At 36.0% G+C, this 18,746-nt stretch overlaps 1 protein-coding gene across 2 annotated transcripts in view; it reads right to left on the reverse strand.

The window, feature by feature from the left end:
- Positions 1–18,746, reverse strand: part of EVI5 (ecotropic viral integration site 5) — a 203,065-nt gene that overhangs the window by 129,412 nt on the left and 54,907 nt on the right. For both annotated transcript variants that reach the window (XM_090269736.1, XM_090269735.1), the window contains exons 3-7: positions 12,577–12,766; positions 11,698–11,922; positions 10,816–10,890; positions 4,749–4,874; positions 497–640 (exon numbers count right to left, since the gene is read on the reverse strand). In XM_090269736.1, coding sequence (XP_090125862.1) covers positions 497–640; positions 4,749–4,874; positions 10,816–10,890; positions 11,698–11,922; positions 12,577–12,766 — 760 coding nt within the window. The remainder of the gene's footprint in view (positions 1–496; positions 641–4,748; positions 4,875–10,815; positions 10,891–11,697; positions 11,923–12,576; positions 12,767–18,746) is intronic.

An 18,746-nucleotide genomic window follows, 5' to 3' on the forward strand; every position in this document is an offset into this window, starting at 1 on the left:
TACCTTCTCATCCAAAATACAGAAGACAAAGGATCACTACTACATGCCAATGACAATTAAAAAGACTACCTACAATGTGTCCCTAGAATAGAAGACACTTAATTAGATTAATTACTTGTGTCTTTGGATAAAAGATGCATTGCAACATATTAACTGTAAGGCAAATTTTCTCTCTCACAAAATCAATCAGTAGCTGATACAGAGGTTTAAGAGTATAGACTCCAGATTTTGACTGCCTAGGTTTGAATCCTGATTACTATACCCACTTATCTGTGTGTCCATAGACAAGCTAGCTACTTGATATTTCTCTAAGTCTCAGCTTCCTCATCTATCTAATGGGGAAATGAATAGTACCTGACAGGGTTGTTACAGGTTTAAATGAGATCATCCATGTAAGCAGTTTAGCATGGGATACATGGGTCTCCTTTATTGTTCCCCTCACAGCCCTGCTCTAATTAACTCAATGATTCCTTGCTCAGTCTGTCCATTAGCTTACCTCAGACATAAAGATGTCAAATATCCTTGTTGCAATTGGTAGTGGAAAAGTTGTAAGAAAGATAGTCAGAAACCAGGACGATGCATACATTGAGGTATGAAAACTCTGAGACTGAAAATGTATAAAGAGCTCTGGAAGATGTTCCTAAAGAGAAGAAAAGAATTAGTCAAAGCACAGTAAAATTAATTATTTTAAACCAGATGACTGAATATACACTAGATTAGCCTATACCAAACACAAAGATAAGATCAGGCATCATACAGAAAAGTTAAAGATATAGTGGTGGTTACTACCTGGGAAGGGAAGAAAGGGAAAAGAATGTGGAGTTAGGGCTTTGGCTGTATCTATAACATTTGATTTATTAATAAGAAGAAAAATTAAAGTAAGTAAAATTTTTGTATTTGTCTAACCTTGTTGGTGGGTAGATATGTATCTGATATTTTCTATAAGCTATAATATTTCTATTTTTCTAAAAGGAAAGATATGTTGTTTTGAAATACTTTTAGGTGCTATCTACCACTGATAACCTTACCGTCCTACCTTCTCACCCAAAATACAGATGCTTCAGCAACTGGAGTAATTCAAAACACAAATGACATTAACTGAAAATAAACCAAGAGCATTTAAGAGTTGATAAAAATAAGCTTACTATTTCAAAAAAAATTTAAGGATAATCTTAAGACCTACTTCATCTTTAAAATGTAAGAACATTTTGCATATCCCCTTCCTCCCACCACACTTAGAAAAGATAGGGAATTAAAAAATTCCTGTGGGTAAGGCTGCCAGAAAAAAGGAGACATAAAAATGGCTCTCACACCAGCTGAATCATTAACCTATATTCTTAAATTCTGCTTATCTAATTGACATTTAAGTAAAATGAGAATATTTATACCATTATTTTACAGGACAATATAGTAAACTTATATTTATATATAAAATATAAAAATTAAATCCAGAAAGGTAAAATATTTCAAAGGTATTTTTCACTTAACTTTGATTCCTCTTCTTTTCATCCTCATGCAGTCACTAGATCGAGTTTTGTTTTGTTTTTAATTTTATTTATTTATTTTTAGAAAGAGGGGAAGAGAGGGAGAAAGAGAAGGAGGGAAACATCAATGTGTAGTTGCCTCTCACACATCTCCAACTGGGGACCTTGGCCTGCAACCCAGGCATGTGCCCTGACTGGGAATCAAACCAGAAACCCCTTGGTTCACAGGCTGATATTCAATCTACTGAGCCATACCACCTAGGACTAAACTGAGTCTTAAACTAGTAATATAAAAGGATGGAAACATTATTTTTAAGAAAAGATTACCAGCCCAGACTGGTATGACTCAGTGGATTGAGTGCCGGCCTGTGCACCAAAAGGTTGGCCTGTGCACCAAAAAGTCAGCCTATGCACCAAAAGTTCTCCAGTTAGATTCCCAGTCAGGGCACTCACCTGGGTTGTGGGCCAGGTCCCCAGCTGGGGATGTGTGAGAAGAAACCAATCAATTTGTCTTTTGCACATTAATGTATATTTCCCTCCCTCCCCCTTCTCTAAAAGTAAATAAGTAAAATCTAAAAAAAAAAAAAATTACTGGCTAATGCCCTTGCTGGTGTGGCTCAGTTGGTTGGAGCATCCTCTCGTAAACCAAAAGGTTGCAGGTTTGAGTCCCAGTCAGGGAACAGGAGTAGGTTGCGGATTCGGCTCCCAGTTGGGGTACATACAAAAGCCAAACAATGGATATTTCTCTCTCACACTGATGTTTCTCCCCCCCCCCCCCATCTCTCTAAAATCAGTAAGCATATCCTCAGGTAAGGATTAAAAAAAATTACCAGCTGGCAAAACATGAAATAAAAAGGGGGACTTCTGGCCAAGATGCAGGCCTAGACGAACACACTGCATCTCTCATCACAACTAAGAAGGAATACAACTACCTTAAAACTACAGACAATCAGAAGTTCCAGAAATTCAAGCTGCATGGAAGTCAAACAAACAAAGATATAAAGAAGAAACACTCATCCAGAAAGGTGCGACAGCTCTACATATGACACAGAGGCAAACAAACGCAGGAGCCTGTCAAGATGAGGAGACAGAGAAGTATGGCCCAAAAGAGGGAACAGATCGAGGTTCCAGTGGGAGAACTAAGTGACAAGGAGATAGCCAACCTAACAGACATTGAGTTCAAAACACTAGTAGAAAAGATGCTCACAGGCTTGACAGATATGCTTCAGTTCGGCAAACACATAAGGGAAGAAGTGAAGGCTATGCTAAATAAAACGAAGGAAAATACACACAAAGTCAATGGTGAAAGGGAGGAAACCAGGGTTCAAATCAATGATTTGAAACATAAGGAAAAAAAAAATTCAACCAGTACAGAATGAGGAAACAAGAACTGAAAAAAATGAGGAGAGGCTTAGGAACCTCTGGGACAACTTTAAATGTGCCAACATCCAAATGATAGGGGTGCCAGAGGAGAAGAGGAAGAGCAAGAAATTGGAAAGCTTATATGAAAAAATAATGAAGGGAAACTTCCCAAATTTGGCAAAGGAAATAGACAGGAAGCACAGAGTCCCAAAGAAGCTAGACCCAAGGAGGACCACACCAAGACACATCATAATTAAAATGCCAAAGTTTCAAGATAAAGAGAGAATCTTAAAAGCATAAAGAGAAAAGCATAGAGTTACCTACAAAGGGGTGCCTATAAGACTATCAGCTGATTTCTCAAAAGAAACTTTGCAGGCAAGAAGGTACTGGCAAGAAGTATTGAATGTGATGAAAAGCAAGGACCTACAAGCAAGATTACTCTATCCAGCAAAGCTATCATTTAGAATGGAAGGGCAGAGAAAGTGCTTCCCAGACAAGGTAAAGCTAAAGGAGTTCATCATCACCAAGCCATTATTATATGAAATGTTAAAGGGACTTATTTAAGAAAAAGAAGATCAAAACTATAAACATTAAAATGACAACAAACACAATTATCAACAACAGACTCTAAAAAATAAAAACAAAATCCAAATAAGCAAACCAGAATAAGAACAGCATCATAGGTATGGGGATTATTTCGAGGGTTATCAGCTGGGAGGGGGAAGGGGAAGAAATGGGGAAATGGTGCAGGGACTAAGAAGCATAATTGGTTGGTACAAAATAGACAGGGGGAAGTTAAGAATAATATAGGGACAACAAGGATGCCAGCCTGTTAAACCAAGCACACCGTTGTCCGGGGACAGCCAACTGACCTGTAGTCTGCATGATCCTTCCCCATGTGGGAAGGCCACCCTCCCCTCCACATCCCCCACTCTTATTAGGGATTTCTGGACCCAAGGGTAGGTAGGACGATGACCATGTCCAGCTTGAAGCAGTTAGAGGAGCCTGAGACTTTCGCCCATTGTCCTTTTTAAGATTATAAAGGGTCTTAATATCTGAGAAGGAGAGATTGTTATTTTTTTATTGCTAAAATAATTAATTAATCATTTATTTATTAAAAAAAAGAAGAAGAAGAATATATGAAAGGGTGAAGCGGGAGAGCTTGTATGTACGAACCATAGGCATGGATTTGGTGGGGGATTGCTGGGGGACGGGGCGTGTTGGGTGGAGGGGAGCAAAGGGGAAAAAATTGGAATTATTGTAACAATATAACCAATAAAATATAATTTAAAAAAAATAATAATATAGGAAAGGGTGAAGCCGAAGAACTTATATGCATGACCCATGGACATGAATTAAGGGGGGTAGGATTGCTGGAGGGAAGGGTTTTCTGGGTGGAGGGGAGCAAAGGGAAAAAAAATTGGGACTACTATAACAACATAATCAATAAAATATACTTAAAAAAAGGAAAAAGAAAAAAAAATTGGGGGAAGGCAGGAGAGAGGATTGAAAGAGACAGAAGAGGCAATCTCAAAAGAAATGAACTGACATCGTAATGTTCCCAGTCTACATAATAGTAGGGTTTAATAGGGCATAATAAGAAAACTTATGCACTTAGGCAATGGAGTTATGATACATTTAGCACATATGCTTAAGGTTTGAATATGAAAATTGCAGTCAAGTTCCAGACAGCGATAATGCAGGTATCTGCAGATAGTACCTAAATAGAAAGTAGGTCTAAATTGTGTGTTAATCAACCAAAAAATGATCACGGGATTAAAATGCTGATTTGTTTTTTCAATTGCTATAATGCCTTTAACATTAAATTTGCTTAGCTGTTACTCAAACCAAAATGACAAAAACAAAGGCAATATGTCATTACTTTGAACACTACACTTTTACCTGTATCATGCATTCAAACTGGTACATACAAAGGCCCAATTCTGCCATACTTGGTTTAAAAAGTTCACGAAGTCTATAATCTTGCATTAATTTAACAAATACACAAAAAGCTTCTTCTTCTGGCATCTATATTAGGAGAAAAAAGCAACATAGGTTAATGTTCTGTGATATACAAATAAACTAAAGTATACTTCAACTAAGTACCCATCCAACTATAAACATTGTTTTGAGTGGCCATGTGATACAATGTTAAGAGAAGCAGACTAGAAATCACAGTCGAATCTCCCATTCTATCACAGCGAATAATAAATTAGACAAATCTAACAATCTCTGAGACTAATTGTCTCACTTGCCTAAGTCATTAATTCAACAAATACTCACTTAGATACTTCTCTCTGGGTATATACCAGTGAACAAAATAAAACACAGATCTCTACCTTCAAGGAGTTTGTACTTTCTAGTGGGGGGAGGTAGACAATACATGAAAGAAATCAATTAATTTATGTCAGGTAGTGATGAAAATTTTAAAAAGTAGGGTAACAGGGAATGCTGGGGAGATGTTATTTTTGTAGGTAGGTCAGGGGAAGTCCCTTGATAAGATAACATTTGAGCAAAATACTGAAGAAAGTAAGGGAACAACTAAGGAAACAGTTCTGGGAGAATACAAAGGCCTTGAAATGGAATCAAGATTGGCATGCTCAAGAAACAGCAAATAGAGGACTACTAAATCAGGAGCAATGTTGCAAGTTGTAGTTAGGTTATGGAGGAGAAATAACAGGGAGCTAAATTACACAGTACTTTGGAGGCCACTGTAAGGATTTGACTTTTTCCATAAGTGAGATGGGAATAAAGCCTTTTGAAGGTTCTGAGCAGAAGTTATATGGTATAAGTGTTACAAAAACTTATAAAATAAAATTTCAAAGAATCTGTAACTGGTAACTTCACATTTCATGTGTAACAAACCGGAAAATTATATCAAATAAGATAATGAATTTGTAAAAGCTCTGTAAAGAGCTACACAGATATTCATAAATAACATTTATAAATAACATTTATCTAAATCATTAAGTCATTTTTCTCAAAAATATAAAATTTTCTGATACTCATTCACTCATATTATACCACTGTGTTTCAAAAGAGAAAACCCCAAAGGTTCTCTAGGCATTCTTCTAATTGAACACTGGTTCTAATAACAACACATTTTTCCTGGCCTCGGCACAACCATGACAGGAGCCAAGAGCTACTCTTGGCAAAACCTGTATTTCCTTCCTTCCTTCCTCCCAACACACATAGTCAAAAATCTGCCTTGGAAACCATCTTTATTAATCCTATTAAGACCTACAGCCCCAGTGGTTTCAGTCAGTCCCTACAAGAAACCCAACATCCCAGAACGCTCATCCCATGTGATTCTACTCCTCCCCTACTCTAACCTCACTTCCAACCTTCCCAAAATCTTTTCCAGAGCACTTTCTGGAACTCATAATCTACCATCAACAGAATATCCTGTGTCCTCACTCCCTTTATCGAATGTTCTTTCACCTTCTTCCTCTAACTGAAATCTGTTCGACACAAGACCTGGCTCTCCTCAAAGGTGTTTTCTCTCTTGCAGTTCTGGAGGAAGCCAGGGAATAGAGATGTCCATGTGCATGTCCCCACTTGAACCTCATTGCCAATTCCACAGCATTAACTCCCCATTCTCTGAAACACATACCAGCAGACATTACCCATTACTCTTCTTTTTTGCAGCATCTACAAACCTCTGGGTCATCCCCACAAATCCACTCATTTTCATGTGTGACCTAGCACATCTTTGACTTCCATTGCTCCAATGATCCTGGCAGGCAGTTGCTAGCTCAGGCTCTAGAGCCACACCACCTAAGGTTCAAATCCCGCTAATAGCTATATGACCTTCAGCAGATTAGTTAACCTCTCTGTTGCTCAGTTTTACCAACTATCAAATGGGTAAAATAATAGCACTTATTTCACAGGGATGCAATGAAGATTAATATATATAAAGTATTTACAATGACCTGGCCCCGCGGTCCTCTCTTTCATTTCTACAGCACTATCTTAACCGTGTTCCCAATTCTCTCCTGTGCTCACTTTGCTATTATGTGTACATATTCATTCACTTAAATCCACAATTATTTTGCCTTTTTCTCTGTTATAATCCAACTGTGAAACTCTGCCTTTGGATAAATTCAACTCTATACTACATCTAGGCATCAGAAAGTGGCTGGGTAAAATAAAAACACTCAACAATGTTGGCTGGTCTCACTCTGAATTCAGGACCCCTAATCTCAGTGGATCTTTAATGCTGTCTGGTATATTTTATTTCCCTAATTCAATCACTCTCATTCTAGACCATTTCAAACTTCCTTCTCTGTCCTCAAGCTTCCAACACCCCGCTCCAGCTCATCTCTAAGCTAATAACCTTGTTTGCTATTTCTACTTATTTTTAATAGAAGCAATTAAAAGACAATTAGCCCATTCTCACACCACATCTACCATTCTACCTGCATCTGTACCCATTTTTATAGCCTTTAGTCCCTCTCTCTCCTGCCCATCTGCCTGGTTTTACCCCCAATTCCCACCTCATAGTTCCACCTGCCCATTTACATCCCACTCGGATGTCCAACAGACAGCTCAAGCCACACTCCTAAACTCCTACCCTGCCATTTCTTACCCCACAATCTGCTCAAAAGCCTTATGAATCACCATTCCTCCTTTTGCTTTCATTCCATATCCAATCTATCAGTAAATCCTGCTGGCTCTATATTCAAAATATTTCAAGAATCAACCACGTCTTACCATAACACTTGGTCCAAACCACCATCAAGAGTAACCCCTTGTCTGGGCAACTGCAAGAGCTTCCTTACTCACTGGTCACTCTGCTGCCTCTCTTGTACTTTCTTTCCAATAGTCTATTCTCCATGCATCAAGGAGCTGCCAGAGTGATGCTTTCAAATCGTCATTTGGATCATTTCACTCCCCTGCTCAAAACAAAAAGCCTCTCTAGGTGGCTTCCCATCTCCTCAATAAAAGCCAAAATCCTTACAAGGTCCTATATGACCTGACCCCTCACTACTTTTCCAACTCCATCCCCTACCACCGCCTTCCCCTTTCCACTCCCTCCCTGATCCCTTATGCCAGCTACAGTGGGAACAAATCAATTAATCTCCCTTTTTTTGTTTTATAAGAATTTCTTCTCTTGTGAACATATCGAAAGTTTCATCCATCTGCTCTTCGTATTAGCATTGATATAGAAATTGGGGGAGGTTTAGAAAATGGGGATTTAAAAAAAAATTGGAGTGGTTGTATAAAAGACCAAAAGGAGATAGGAAAAAAAATATCACTGGGTCCTACTCAATAAGATTAAAACAGTGGTGACAAAATGAAAAAGTGTGACACCAAATAAAATATGAAGAACAATCCCCCAGTTGTGTTATAGTCATACCTTTCCATCAGAAAGAAATCTGAACACTTGAGACAGAGTACTATGCTGCTGCATACTTCCTCTGTGACAGTGAATAAGAATCCATGTCTTTCACAAAAGTCTATTGGAGACAGTAGCTATCTAATTTTATAGGACTACTAAGATATACACAAAACATATATGAGGTCTGTCCAAAATGTATCCAGCCATGCAGTATGAAAAATATAGACATTTATTGAAGAAGACACAAGACACAACAAACATTATCCATAGGCTAATGATGCCTCAGTCCCTTTCAAAGTAGGCACCATGGGACCTCACACAGTTCTCCCAATCACCATCAGCTGCAATGTTGTATTTTCCTGAATTTCATTGACGATCTGAAATCTCTTCCCTTTCAACGGTGATTTTAGTTTGGGAAAAGCCAGACGTCACAGGGCACCAAATCTGGGATTTAAGGGGGTTGAGTCACCTGGGCGAGTTAATGTTTCACAAAAAAACTGCATGAGATGTGATGCATGAGCGGCCACATTGTTGTGATCAGGCTGCCAATCATCAGTTGGCCATAGCTGCAGCCTCTGAATCATCTGAATAGTTTGCTTGGATGACCGGTCAAGCTTAACGCAAGACTTGATGCAGATTTGTTGCTCTACTTGCTCAGTCATTTTGAATGCAATGGCCACAGAGTACACATGGTCACTCAGCAGTGTCTACCTCCCCCACTGATTAGTATGGTGAAGTCGTCACTGTTCACACATGTGCATTCCAGTCCACTCTCCTTGGCTGCCAGGTTATATTGATACGGTGTAAACCATCCTCCTTATATTAACAGTGGCTGGACTTTTTCCATACAGACCTCATATACCCAGAACCTTTAACTATTTTAATACAACATGTACTAAATAAGTTAATGTTGCAAAAACGTTTCTAAGCTAGTTGTGGGAGGCAATATAGCATAGGGTATAAGAGAATAAGCTTTAGAAAAAAGAGAAGAAATGGTTGAATCACACTTTCAAGCTTGTGGCCCTAGGTTATTAAATTATTGTTATAGTAGGTAGTGTATATTAGTTGCCACTGATAACAACAGTAAATCAATTATTGAATAAAAGTGAGTATCACTACCAGCACTGCCTGCAGTGTCTTGAAGAAAAAAGTGCGATGGCCCTCTTAGGCTTCCTAGAGAGCTAGGTCAGCAGTTGTAAGATTGATAGCTCAAGGAGAGAAAAACTTTTTAGATACTCAATAGAAATGTTATTTTGGAGCTAATATGAAAGTAAAAGGAACAGAAGGCTACTGAAAGGTTATTCTGGAGCTAATATGAAAGTAAAAGGTAAAGAATTGTGACAAAAATCACTGGATTGATAACAGCGATGTTTGAGCTCAACAGTGAAAGGCCCACCAATACTAACCAACTACAAATTAGGAAAATCACAATTTTATAAACAGCTATACTATTAACATTAACATTTCTAGTTTTTAAAAATCATTATTTATAACCTAATGTTAAAAATAGACAAATATTCTGCAATAACAACTTCTGGGAGCAGTTCTTCTGTTACAAAACAAAGTAAAAATCAGTCATTTTTATTATAAACCAGTGTCTCTGACATCGGGTTTTTGACACTCAGAAAAGAAATGTGTACATTCCTAACTTACAGAGCTTTAATACTCAGTGTTGGCTACTTGAAGCAAAGCATCAGAAAACACAGTTGCTGATTCCCACTCTGCTTTTATCTACCATGATATGTGATCTTGGGAAGTCACTAAACTTTTATTGCCTATCTACTATGCGCCAAGCACAGGCTAGGCTTTTACATATATTATCTCATATAGCCCTCACAAACTGAAAGTAGACAATTTTACCTAATTAAGGCCAGAAAGAGGTTAAATAATCTAGCCCAAGTTCATAGAACTCAGTGCGGAACTAAGATGAAAAAAACCAGCCTACAGAATTGGAATCAAATTATTTCCAAGATTTTTATTCAGACCATATTCTAATCTGAGACTATAGAGTATGATGGACTTAAAATAATTTTTTTAACAAGGGTGAAGAGATAAGACTCTATGACATTTCCCCTCAAAACTATGATTATCCTGTCTCTAACTTCTGAACACATCTCACCCAAACCCACTCCAAAATAAGTCACTGCCAATGGAAATATATAAAGTATATCCCTGGGGTGACTGAGTACCACAATTTAGAGACTACAACAAGCCCTCAGCTACGTGACAAACAAAATTGCGGTATAATTTACAAAGACATTGTACAACATAAGATTTCATACCAACACTTTAATCATGTTCTCCTTGATTGAAAAAGATTCCCCCTCCTTAAATATTGACATGTAAGTTAAGATTTAAAAGTGGATACAGGCTTTAGTAAATATTGTGGTCCAAATGTAAATACCAAAAAGTTGAAATTTCATTTAGTGGCAGGATATTATTGTATGTTATTTTCAACACTTTTAGTAATCTTTTAAAGCACAAACTAAATATTCCTAATTAAGTTATGCCTAGGGAAAAATACCCAATATCAACTTATACTCAATAAAAACAAGGATACTTTTTAAAATTTTCAGTCCAACTTTAATATAGAACTTAATTGAACATTTAACACTTGTACTAACTTACCTGCATAAGCAACAATCCAACTATAAAAGCACTTCCTTGACAGTAACCAACCTCACGATCCACTAGAGAATATGCCTAAAAAGTAAAAAATATTTTTCAAAATCCTTCAACATGATATATCTTCCTTCTCTAAAAACCTAAAGATAGTGAAACAAGTAAATTAAAGACCATTTATTTTTTTAGAAAAGTTCTTATTTGCTTGTTGTAGATGTTATCCTATAAATATTTTAAAAGCAAAAGATTACATAAAATTTTCTTTTGACAATTTCTCAATTAAAAACTAACAGCTTCTAAGGATAAATAAATAAATAAGTAAATTTGTACTCAGGAAAGTAACAGAGCTTTAAAATCATTTAAAATGTATACTTGAGAAAGATAAAACCAGAATAGGTAAATGTAAAAAAAGCACTGGCAAAACTGAAATGGTTTAATAATAAATCAATTATTTCACAGATGTAGCTAGAAGAGAAAGAAACTATGGAAAGGGAAAAGGCAATGTTGAAGGAAAAATTACAGTGGTACACTTTCAAGGGCCAAGATCTCTTAACAACACTCACCACAGCAAGTAGAAAAATCTGCTCCCAGATTGTGAAACTCGTAGAAAGTTAAGTATTCATTTTCATAGAGGATCTCTAAATGTACAGTAATTACTAGGTTATCTGATTTTAGCCAGCACCAAACAATGTAATAAATCTTCTCATAAGTTCTCTAAACTAGACAGTAACGTAGCGTCAAAATTAAAGCAAAAATTATACTAAAGCCAAACTGATTGTCAAAGCAACTGATTATTGAGGTGAGAGTTCATGCTTCATTTTGGAAAATGTATCCTTTCAACCTTCTGAGAATTCACTTCATTTCAAAAAGTAAATAAATAAAACTTACCTTCATTACATTAAATAAAACCTCCTGTCCAAGGCTATCTTTTTCCTTAAAAAAATTGTGTTCGGGATAAGTTCTAGCAATGTCCCTTCGGATCAATTTTTCACAAGGCGAAGTCATTTTCAGGAGTTCTGAATACTGATCTTTAATTGGCATGCTTTGTGCATTGCATAAAAGTTGCCAAACTATTGCTCTAAAATGGTGGGGTATCCCTTTATGAACAAGTTCCTAAAAATAAAAGTAAAATTTTAAAAATGAGTTAAGTTTCCTACCTTGAAAGCCAAAGAAGATTTATTGGGGTTGGAGGGGAGTGGAAGACTTTATGAAGTTTATAATTCACGATGCTACTTATACAGGACTAGGGAACCTTTTAAACAAGGCTAAGATTTGGCCCTTGATGTATCCTGCTCTGGTCGGGGGAGGAGGGCATACAATGTTATAGATAAATTCTTGAAATCTCACTCAAGAGTATGACCTCTAAAGGAACTAAGGACCTGATAATCTGCAGAGCTGTGAATGGTAGTACAGTAACCATCATCTCACAAAAGGCTGCTATCAAGCAAAAAAAAAAAGTAAAATACTGATAATTCAAGGATGCAAGATGTCACAACTTCATTTCTGAATCTATAAAATGACTTCTGATAGAACTTAATTTCTAAAATAATTTTTACCTATATATTTCTACAATTAGGAGACCTCTATAACAACTGATATCTACAAATAAAAAGTTCTATGGACACAAATAAATAAAAACATGTAAAGCTTGACATTTCTTTATTATAGTAGTTGGAAAGTACTTGAATCTGATTTTTAATCCTCTATCAGTCCATGTCTGATGTCCTTTAGGATAAGAGGAAGAACTTCAACAAAGAATATGAATACCTTAACTTGCTTCTCCTTCTTTTTGCGTACATCTTCCCATTCATTAACAATTCTTCCCCAAAGTATCCAAGAATCTTCTTCAAGGTGGCTGAGGTTGCTAGAGGCTGATGAACTTGATACAAGGGAGGAGCCACTGTTTCTTCTTGACCCATTTACAGATTTTAAAGACTTACTATCCGTCTCTAACAATCTAAAACATAATTAAAAATTGTTCAAGATCTAATCTCACAGTGATATTAAATGAAGTAATGACAATACTTAGAGCTTCACTACAGCAATTTAGTCATAGTTATAAAATATGCATAATTTCAATAATATTTGGTTGGCATCTATAAAATTACTGCTGTATTTTTCATCTAAACATAGTAATTTCAAAATCTGAAATAACAAATTATGTTAAATATTTTAGTCCTATTAGTCCCATCATAGTTTCTCTTCATCTCCACTGAAAATTCAAATTGGGAGAAATCTGGTGAGGAAAGTGGCTGGGAGCGCTTCAGGAAAAAAAGAAACTGTAGCTGGAAGAGGTGTAACAAATTCTATTTAAGAACTAATCCTGTTATGTTTACAATGTGTCCAGGGCTTAAAGAGTAAGGAAAAGCCATACAAATTAACCAAATCCCTTCTCTTTTCTCATTTTGCTTCACCCATGCATAACTAATCTGCCTAAAACAAGAAGTATTTTGTTTGGCACATGCAGTGTCTGTATAAAGAACTGATTAATGCTAATACTAAAATTGGAAGATTTCATTTCTTTCTGTATATACACATACATTTGTATTTATTTATAATTCTGGATTCTTTTGAAAAATAAGATAGGACATAACCAGGTCCATATCACTGCACAGAAACAACAGGGTCCACTCAATCTCCCAAAAACTCACTCCAGCTAACAGCTGCTATTTATCAATGGGCTTGCACTGTTAAACTGAGACCTCTCCTGCTGGCTTTTGAATTTACAACCCTGTCTTAGGTTTCTTCCTTATCTGTAGAAAGATGAGTAAGATAATTTGAGAGATCCATTCCATGACTCATCACAACATCAAATCCATTATTTCTTTCACATATATACAGACTATTAAAAAAAAGACTGGAAAATGTAGCTCTATCATTATAAAGATGTAAATTATATGTCATTCAAATAAGGGTCCTAAAACATCTATTTGTGTATTAATCATGGCTGCTACTCACTTCCAGTAACTCCTTCAGAAAGTGATGTGCTTAGGGTACAAATAATGCTCCCAATACTAATTTATGATATATTAAAAACTAAAATAGAAAAGAAAACATTTGGGTCAAACACTATTTAGCAGATTACAGAAAGGAATATTCTTTGCAAGACAGATTTGTATCTTACTATCTTTATATCCTAAAAGCATTTAGCTCAGTGTAAAGTACATAAAATATTGGCCAAATTGAAATAAAATGAAAACCCTTCATAATAAAAAAAAACACATTCAAATTCAAAATATGTCATATTCAATAACAATAATATAAATTAAACTACTATTCTTATTTCTGGGATACTTGAATACATTTTCATGGCAACAATAATTTAAATAAAATATCCCTAAAATTGCTAGAAACAGAAAATGTATAAAGCAGTCAAATTAAGTGTCAACTATTGCCATACATACTTTATTAGAAAAGCATAATTAATGATCATGTACTGTAAGTACTTTTTCCCCATGGACATTTCAGTAAGTCCATAATATATCTTATAAAAAAACTACTGTACATATGTAAGTAATTTTATATATCATTCAAAACCCTAAGAATTCCAAATGGAATAGAGAAATAAACTTTACTAAAATAACCTAAACCTAAGATCTTTGTTTCAGTTAATTATTCAATGAATGCTTGCTATATGTCAAATAATTAAACTGTATCACTCCTATCAATAGAGACAATCAGTTTAAAAGAATATAATGATATTTCCTAAGCTAAACATAAGTTTGAGATACTATGGGCATATAAATGAAAAGGCACCTAAACAAAAGGCTTTTAGGGAATCAGCAAGGTCTCAGATTGTCAAATTGCAACTTTCAAAATAACCAAGAAATGCCAAGTAAAATTCACAGGTGGGTTAGAGGAAATTGAAATAATATATACAAATACACACAACTGTGAGAGAAATAAAAGACATACTCCAAGAGATCACATTATTTAAAGATAATGTCCCTTCCTTAACTCACACGACATATAAATATGACTCAAAATGGGTAAGAGGGCTGTATATAAGAGGGCAATTGAGAACATCCACAGAAGTTTTATTCGAACAGCAACAACCCAAATATTCAGAAAATAAATGATCAAGTTGTGATAATTAATTTCAATACTACTCAGCAATAAAAAGAAACAAACTGCTGATACATACATAAGCTTGGATGAATTTTATAAACATTAGGTTGAGTGAAAGAAGCCAGATGCAAAAGAGTACATACTATATGATTCTACTTATATGAAGTTCAAGAACAAGTAAGTATATTACGTAAGAAAATATAGGAGTAAATCCTCATGACTTTGGGTTAGGTAAAGTCTTCTTAAATATGACAACAAAAGCACAGTGACAAAATAAAATCATATAAACTGGACTTCATCAGAATTTTAAAAAGCTTTGTACCTCACTGGATGCCATCAAGAAAGGAAAAAGAAAACCCCAGAACAGGAAAAAATACTTGCAACAAGTAAGACTTGCACATAGAATGTATAAAGAACTCTTAAAACTCAATAATAAAAACAACCCAATTTAAAAATGGGCAAATAATCAGAATAGACACTTCTCCAAAGAAGCTATACAAGTGGCAATAAGCACACAAAAGATGCTCAACATCACTGGTCATTAGGAAAATGCAGATCAAAACTGTAATGAGTCACCACTTCACAACCACTAGGATGGCTATAATCAAAAACAAATAATAACTAGTGCTGGTGAAGATATGGAGACAGAGGAACCCAAAGACACTGAAAGTAAAATGGTAAAACCACTTCAGAAGACAACTGGCAATTCCTCAAGTGGTTAAACACAGAATTACCATATGAACCAGCAATTCCATTCCTAAGTATGTATCCAAGAAAAATTAAAATCTATATCCACATAAAATTTATACAAATGTCCATGGCAGCATTATTCATAATAGCTAAAAAGTGGAAACTAACCAAATGTCCATCAACCACCAAATGGATAAAAAACATTGATATACCCATAGAATGAAATATTATTTGGTCATAAAAAGAAATTAAATACTTATACATGCTACAACATGGATGAACCTTGAAAACATTATGCTAAGTGGAAGAAGGCAGTCACAAAAAGAAACGTGTTACGTAAGTTCATTTATATGAAATATCTAGAATACAGAAAATAGATGAGTTGTTTCTGAGAACTGAGTGTGAGTGAAGGACCAAGGAGAGAACGGCAGGGACTGCTAACAGATATGCAGCTTCTTTTAGGGGTGATGAAAATGTTCTAAAATTCCTGTGGTGATGGTTGAACAATTCTGAATATGTGAGAAACCACTGAATTGTATACTTAAAATGGGAGAATTGTATGGTATATGAATTATAGCTCAATAAAGCTGTTACATTAAAAAAAAATCTGACAAATTGTGTCCATGGCAGCAATTTTCAACCAGTGTGCTGCAAGAATTTTTAAAACATGCAATACCTGACTGTTTAGTCAGGGGCACTGACCTCTTTTCCCTTTGACTGTCAAATAAAGAAATGACAACAGCCAACACAACAATAGACATCCATGTAATAAACCAAAATTATACCTATTTTTTGTCAGATTGGCAAAAAGGGTATTTTAGTAATTAGTTTATGTGTGCCATGAGATGAAAAAGGTTGAAAATCACTGGTCTATAGCAATAAAAATCAGAAAAGAGATTTGAGGGGTAGAGTTGCTAGAAAGGACACAAGTTAACTTTCTCAGATGATGGAAATTTTCCAAGATGATAAAAACTGTCTACATGTTAATGGCCATATGGGTTATAAATAGGTGTATGTATATTTGTCAAAACTAAAACTGTACACTTAACTGTGCACTTCTCTTATTACAAAGTACATATCAAGTTTATAAAAATTTTTAATAAATATTTCTCTGGCTAATGACACTAAGGGTAGTGAGAATTAGGTGAGAAACTCCTGCTTTTTATTACTGGAGATCTTTAAGAAATTTTTTAAAGAGTTGTTTTTTAATATACTAAGTATACACATTTTGTAAAGAAGAACTGTATAAACATTACTTCATTCCTTCCTTTTAAAATCTGTTGGTCATTCCAGCAAATTTTAGAACTTTCTGAAGAAAAACTTGGGAATTTGTTTCAATGCTATATAGATATAATGAAGTTCTGTCTGAAAGAGAACATTTTCTAGTAGATGTTAATTCTTGAATTGATACAACAAATATCTCCCCACTGAGCCACTTAGCCATGGTATGCCAGAAAAGAACTCACATATTCATTAAGAATATAAATAAACATATTTGTATTTATAATTATAACTATAATTATAAATTATGTAGTTTATAGAATGTGTAGTTATGAATCATATATTTATATTCCTTATTGCTAAAAACTGTAAAGAAACAGCTCAGGAAGACTCCTAAACAGACTGTCACCTAGTTTCCAGATAATTAAAATATTCTGACATGGTAGTAGAGGGTGCACACTGACGGAAAAAAAAAAATCAACAGTTTCCAAAGTGAGCCTGGCAACTGGGAAAATGGTAATACAGCATTACTGATAGGTCTGCAGGCAATGGAGAAGTCTACTCAAGACTTACTCACTTATTTTCCTCTTCCCAGAGCAAAGGCATTCACTGACTTGCATGGACTTATCACAATAAATTTACCTTCCTGCCCCATCATAAGTTCCTTATGACTAATACAAAAAGAAATTTGTCAGATTAAAGGAAAAAATACTCACCCAGCAGGAATATTGTATGATATAATCAAAGGTATTCCCAAAAATTTATTCCCATTTCTTATCTGCCACTATTATAATTTAAAAACCTAATTTTATTCACCCTTTCAGAATACTACCAGACAGAGACATCAGAGGCTAGTCTATTAACTAGGGAATACATACTCCTCAGACCCTGGCTGGTTTGGCTCAGTGGATTGAGCGTCGGCCTGCGAGCTAAGTGTTGCTGGTTCGATATTCCAGTCAAGGCACATCAGAGAAGGAAAACTCTGATTCCAAAAAACCTCCGCTGCCTTGCGGCATACCTCTTCAGGGGAAAGGCTAAGGGAGTAAACCCCGACAGAAAATCCGGAGCCGGAGTCCCTAAGGCAGTTCGACGTTGTAGTCAACACCGGCAACTCCTGCGGCGCACGTGAAGCCAAGCTGTATTGACTCCGTCTTTCCCTTGGACCCTTCAGCTGCGAAGAGAGGGGGGGTCTGCTGCATGGGCTACAGCAGACCCTCCATATCACCCTGCCCAGGCTCTGTAGCTTCAGCTTCACTGGAGAGGACACTCCAGCGTCATCGCAAGATGTCGATTCAACACGGGAGGAGACAGATACCGTGTCACTCCCGAGTTGGACTGCGCAGCCATTCTCGGCAGTGCAGATAGACTCTTAAGAAGCTACACCATCGTCTCTCGAGACGGACGGCTGCCGACTCGACATACTCCTCAGTCTCCCAACTAACTACAAGTTTCTGTTAGTGTAGCTCCAGCTTATGGGTAACATTCAAAATGGATACAGCTCCACATCATCTGAGATGGGAATGCTAAAGCCAATTTTTGGATGGATTTCAAATAGTATCAAGAATAAAATCTAGGATTGGTTGCTTCCAGAATCTTAGAAGACTTGGCAGAGAGAACACACTTCCGGTTCCCTGATGGGTAAGTCTAAAGACTAAATTGATAACAAGAGTATAGGCCAACACACATAGTACTTTGGGCCTTTCCTTAGACAGATTACCTTTGCCATATCTTTGCTACTGGAAATTGAACCTTCTCCTCACCAAAGGGGTGCCCAACATAAGGAAAATGGCGGAGTGTGCACTTCATGATGGGCATACAAGGAAAAAAGAGTAGCTTGTGGCAACACATATTTGATAAACATCTAAGAAAATGCCTCTCTTTCTACAATACTATGACTGAAAATAAAGAGGAAGAGGAAAAAGAATGAGTTCTCTTTCAGGTATTTGGAGTTTAAAGAG

The sequence above is a fragment of the Furipterus horrens genome, unplaced genomic scaffold, assembly GCF_987537825.1.
Source record: "Furipterus horrens unplaced genomic scaffold, mFurHor1.1.pri manual_scaffold_3, whole genome shotgun sequence".
Classification (NCBI taxonomy): Eukaryota; Metazoa; Chordata; class Mammalia; order Chiroptera; family Furipteridae; genus Furipterus; species Furipterus horrens.